This window comes from Morone saxatilis, unplaced genomic scaffold (genome assembly GCF_004916995.1).
Source record: "Morone saxatilis isolate NCDOM2014 unplaced genomic scaffold, NCSU_SB_2.0 Contig18, whole genome shotgun sequence".
NCBI lineage: Eukaryota > Metazoa > Chordata > Actinopteri > Moronidae > Morone > Morone saxatilis.
The window spans coordinates 809,559-815,484 of record NW_023339740.1 but is presented as its reverse complement, the minus strand read 5'-3'; the positions used below and the strand labels follow the sequence as shown (position 1 = coordinate 815,484).

Here is a 5,926-nt window from a genome sequence, read left to right as displayed (position 1 = left end):
TGAAATGTTTGTTGTAAATAATGTACAAGAGTACATATTTTAGGAAAGTATTCTTGTTCTTGTCTTGCTTACAGGGAGTTCACCTTGATAGTTATGCATCAAAGCTTTTTTACTGAATACTCTGCACAATGCAGGAACTCTGAACAAAACCTTTACTATTGGATTTTTTAGTAGCTAGCCTCCTAGGTAGAAAGATACAAATGACAAAACAGACATTTTTGGAAGATTGTTTTTCTTATAGTTTCCTCTTGCTTCCAGTCTTTGTGCTCACATAGCCCATGTCCAGGTCTTGTTGAATTCTGTTTTTCCTTTGAATTATGTTTCTGTAGTTGGAGTCAGGGCTCAGGTTAGGGACAGTGATCAAATAACAACCTTCTCTGCTGATTCAGTTGAAGATGGAAACAAAGCATATTTCCCAAGTGTTTTTTGTAAAATGACACAACTTTCCTAGTTATGATGAGTTGGTCTGCCATTCCTATGTTTGATATTTTTGTTCTTCTGTGTTTTAGTTGGTAACACAGTGTAACGGCAGATTCATGGAATGCTTCAACGCTCAGAAGGAGTGCAACAAAGAGAAAAATCGAAATTCCTCCGTGGTGCCATGTAAGTATTACACTCTTGTAAAAACGTATTATATATGAAATGAAACTGCAAACAGCAGCAAACAGCAGAAAGTAATAACGTACAGCAGCTGCTTCATAAAAGAATGGCAAATAAAGAATGTTTACTGTTCCACACTGATTGATGATCTGAATTTGATTGAAAAATGGGGGCATTGCAGTGAGAAATGCTGTGTCAGTTAAATTTGAAATCTTTTGGACTTTTGATCAAAGGTCATACTACGTTCTCCACATTCATATTTTGGAATGAAAAAACCTGGCAGCCAATCGATCCCCCCATATTCCTATACAACACAAGGTTGTGCAACGAAATTAAAGTTCCAGTGATTAAGAGTTGAGCTGGCTTAGTAGCTGTAGGGAACCTCGGCCAACTTTCTCCTTTGCTGTACTTGCTGATATGCTATGTGCTCGGCTCGAATGTTGAAAAGACAACCACATTTTAAAGTCGGTTAAAAGATAAAAGCAACATGTAGACTTAAGTTAGCTAATTTTAGGAAAAACGTTGGCTAACTATCTAGCCAAAAATGTATGTTAGTTAGCGAGTGTTTTGCTGACATTAGCTATAGATGTGATTGTATATACTCTATGCTACTTATGAACCATCTTAACTATTTGGTTGTGGGACTATGGTTTGGTTTATTGGAACAGGGACTGTACTTAGAAAGGGTCCATTGCCAATTAATTCTTATTATCACTTTAAGTCTTGTATATATGGCTAGTTCTCTTCAAACAGTGCAGCACCTTATGTATTTTTCCAAACACCTGTCATCATAAATGTCAAGTTCTGTTGAAGAACATAATTTTTTAACATCCTCAAATTTAGCTTACGGTAGGCTACCTCCGAACAACCATGACAAAAACATATTAAGAGTTTTATTTTGTTTGTTTGTTTTTTTCCTGTAATGTTAAACTTAAAAGATTTAATATTTGTACACAAACTAAAAGCAATTTAACAAAGCAGTTGTATTTCAGATGGCCCTAAAATGCCTCAGCTATTGATTTTAAATGTGTGAATGTGAAGAGTGGCCCTCTGTTTGCAACTTCAGTGATAAGAACATAATTTCCATACAAGCCTTCAAAAACTCATTAACTAAACCTTCATATGGAATACTCGATTGTTTACATGCTGTCGGGTCTCACTATCATCATTCAGTAACTCCTTGTATTCTGCAGCTGTTGCACAATCTGTTGACAGTCACTGGTTGTTCTGTAGTTCTCTGAATCACCAGCCAAGAATTACCAAGAACTGTCAACACTCAATAACAGCAAAAGGATGAATGAAAGCACACAGAGTGGCCTCTGAGTGTGATTGGTTGTTCTAATAAACTGGTAAATGGCTTCTCTTCCCTCTCTCTTCTCCCCCACCCCTTCTCTCTCTGTCTAACTGTGAGCAGCAGAGCGAGCGAGGGTCGGCCTAGCACCTTTGCCTGGCATCAAAGGCACCGACTACATAAACGCCTCTTACATCATGGTCAGCACTTTCACTTCTTCTGTCAATCATTGATCTCTCCAGTCGCTCTTTGATGTTTTGACTCAGAGAAGGTTGCATCAAGCCTAACACAGTTTATAGTAGAATATGTAGGGTTCCTTTAATGGGCTACTCCAGCAATTTAGTGTTGCACTTTAATAAAGTTAGGGGATTTCCAAAAGACAGACTTCGAGAAAGAATGGTCAAAATCAAAGCAGCAGAAGGCGAGATATGCTGGCTTTTAGTTGTGTCTTCAGTATACCATCTTTCAAACTCCATGCTAGAGGTCTCTATAGGTCCAAATATCTTGACCCTTTCTGAGAAATGCAATAAGAAAAAAAAAAAAACCTGATCTAAATTGGACCCGAAGGCAGTCAGAACCGGTTCTAATAGACGTGAGGATATAAATACAAAATGTGGTTGACCCAAACACTTCCAAATTGAGAGACAAAAGCTAAGTCATGATTATGACTTTTTACACATATTGACCCCCACAGCAATAAAATGGGACCCCACCCAGATCAAAATAAAATGAATATAATTTGAGCCTAGGATTCTAGTAACCATGAAGACCTCTACTCCATGACCCAGTTTGTAACACAGGTTTTCCACTAAAACTTTAATGTCTTCAAGGTCATTAATTTATCCATATAGGTTTTTTTGGTGTGAGTTGCTGTGTTTGGGAGATATTGGCCATAGAGATATCAGCATTCTCTCCAATATAATGGAACCAGATCAGCTTGTGCTGCTTAAAGCGCCAAACCAAAAAAAATACATTTGAATATTTTTAAAAACTCAGCAGCAATGTTTCTTTCCAGAAATCGTGACTCAGTTACTCAAGATAATCCACAGACCTTGTTGTCAACATGCTTCCTTCTGCATGATGATATGTAGAAAGAAAGTTTTTCAAATGCATTCAAGCCAGTGCCCTCTGGTTCTTGGTTAAGAGGAAAAATATGTATTTTTGATGATTGAGTGAACTGTCCCTTTAAGCTCAGCAGCGATATCCCTGATGATTTCACTATGGCACTTTCTTAGAGTTGAAGAAAAAACTCAACTAAAGAAGGTATACAACAGGCTGAGTAGTACTTTCAACAACTAGTAATCTGACCTTGAGGTATGAAATTGTGGCATGTCTATTTGAAGAGGAAGTAGAAGTTAAGAGTAACCCTTAACCCAAAACCCTGCCAAAATCAGGTAGTTAAGTTGCAGTGTGCTGCTGGCTGTAGATCAAGTGAGGTCACTAAATTAGTGTTCCAGTATAGTGTAAAAACATAGCTGAGCTAGCAGGGGTTCAGTATTTTCCTTTCACCAGCAGATGCTTTCGCACAGATTTGAATTAACCCTCAAAGCTCTGTTTAGTCCTTTAAAATCCGAACTGTGCACATGACTTCCAGATGGTGAGCTGGTAATGTATTCAGGAATGTTAACACTGTGTTTACACTGTTTTAAGTATAACCTAAATCTAAATAAATGTGATGTTAATGGTGTGGGGTAACTCTTTCACTGACCTGTTGTTGGTTTCTCTTCAGGGTTACTACCGGAGTAATGAGTTCATCATTACCCAGCATCCTTTGCCCCACACCACAAAAGACTTCTGGAGAATGATCTGGGACCACAACGCACAAATTATTGTTATGCTGCCTGCCAACCATGGACTGGTAAGAAGCACACACAAACCCAGACACACTATATTGTGGAGGGTGATTAGTGCCACCTACCACTTTTCACAAGCAAGTGCATTGTGTGCCTCCTAACCCTGTGTTTAAGGTCTTATGAATCGCACACACCTTCATGAGCCAGTTACACGTGCCATTTTGTGTAGTTATCAGCAAAAGTCACCTCCATGCAAAGAGTTTCAGTACATTAGATAATTCTTCATACTGTAATAGTGTGGTTCTGCATATGGCACCAATTTTACCTGGTAATCCAGCGATGGCCACGAAACCAGCTTCATTTATTTATTCAAGTATACTGTCCAAGAAATTGGATCTGAAGACCATTTTGAGCAATTTGGTTTGATTAGTAATTCTGACAGACAGCTGAGATGTTCCCAAGTTCATCAGCACTGGAAACTGATGTTTCACCGGAGTCACAGTAGTACAAACCATTGTCTCCTTTGTGATTGTTTTGACTTTGTGGTGAGCTGACTAGACAAACTCACCACCATCTAAATGTGCTCTAAAGGTATTAATTGTTGGATTATTCCAAAACATCTGCATGACAAGGCACATTACCTGTAGCAGCTGTCTGATTGTGAGCAAGTGTTAGTGACTTAAGAGTCCTTCAACCTTTAACCCCTAATTCTCTCAGACAGAGAATCTTTAAGGCTCTATAAATGATTCTTAAACCAAAAACTTAGTCTTAAAGACATGACTGGAGTTTTATCCTAACTAAGTCAGTTCGGAGCTACTTTTAGTCTGAGGATATTTGAGAATATGTTCTCTGATAAATGAGCTCAAGTGATGTCACTCGGGCTGGGGCTGAGGACTACAAGTTTGAAAATTAAAAAGATCTGTGGAGCTAGAAAGAACTTTCCAGATCTGTAGCGCTACTAAGATAACACACCTGCATCTCCGACCGAATTGTCCGACTCTGGTGATGACATTTGGAGTCTGTGTCAGATGTCGTCTTTGGTTCTATTTATGTAAACATAACAAGTCAGACAATGTTATAGAAGTGCAATACTAAATTGGTGGATTTGGATCAGAACTGCCAGCCACAAAGGTGACAGGACTAGGCTGGAATGTCTTACCTTTTAACATGTATGTGATTATTAATATATCTGTTAAGAATATGACCCAGGTAGCTGTTTTTAAACTAGGATTAGGACACTGTATTAAAAAGATGTGCATTTTACAAGAAGCTTTCATTAGTTTTAGACCAGCGATACAGCCTGTGCAATGAGGCTTTGCCACTCATACGGTAGGTCAACAGGTGAACTTTAACTTATTGGAACATGACCTAACTGGGTCATTTAACAAGCCTGTAATTGAAAGTTTGGGTCACAGCTAAGTTCGACATTTTCTGGTGCATTCTATTAATCTAGAGTATTCCCTCAATTGCAATAGACAGAACAAGATGAAATTCAGCAAGAATGATCAAACACAACTCCTGCAGATTCAGAGACTTATTCACCAGAGGTCCTTTCACTAAACGGTTACTGCAAGACAACTTGATTATGTTCAAATGTGTTATCCTCTTTTGTCGTTACTTTTTTCTTTACAGAATCAAGGATTTGATAATAGAAAATATACTACAATAATGCTGTATCCTGTGATACATTGTTGAATGAATGAACACAGTGGTAAAACAGTCTATGTGCTCTTCTGCAGGCGGAGGATGAGTTTGCATACTGGCCCAGTCGGGAGGAGGCCATGAACTGCGAGGCGTTCACTGTCACCCTCATCAATAAAGACCAACTCTGTCTGTCTAACGAGGAGCAGATCAGCATCCATGACTTCATCCTGGAAGCTACACAGGTTGCTCAGTGTGTGTGGGAGTGACAGAGAGAGAGCTCTATTTTGACAGTAGACAGCTCTACTGTCAAATTGATTTTGAAACTGTTCTGTACAGTATGAGCACACTGAGGGGCATACAATGGTCATTTGCTTCATCACATTGTACTGATGTGAAATGTCTCCTAAGTTAAAGTTGGTACTAGAGGCTCAGTAACTACAAATTAGTTTGTAACTAAATCTGCTAGTAAAATTAGAAAATGTAAAGTCCTAACTAAGCTAGGGGCCAGTCAACGATCAAAGTCTGTTGTTCTATTGTCATGGTTACTGTGCACATTAGCTTTCTGGCTGGCATGAGTCACTTCGCATTGTAGCACAAT

At 38.7% G+C, this 5,926-nt stretch overlaps 1 protein-coding gene across 1 annotated transcript in view; it reads left to right on the top strand.

Moving 5' to 3' along the window:
* The window catches only part of LOC118328058 (receptor-type tyrosine-protein phosphatase gamma-like), a 144,962-nt gene that overhangs the window by 137,613 nt on the left and 1,423 nt on the right, over nt 1-5,926 (top strand). The window contains exons 22-25 of the mRNA XM_035661662.1: nt 510-603; nt 2,015-2,091; nt 3,621-3,749; nt 5,424-5,570. Of these exons, the coding sequence (XP_035517555.1) occupies nt 510-603; nt 2,015-2,091; nt 3,621-3,749; nt 5,424-5,570 (447 nt within the window). The remainder of the gene's footprint in view (nt 1-509; nt 604-2,014; nt 2,092-3,620; nt 3,750-5,423; nt 5,571-5,926) is intronic.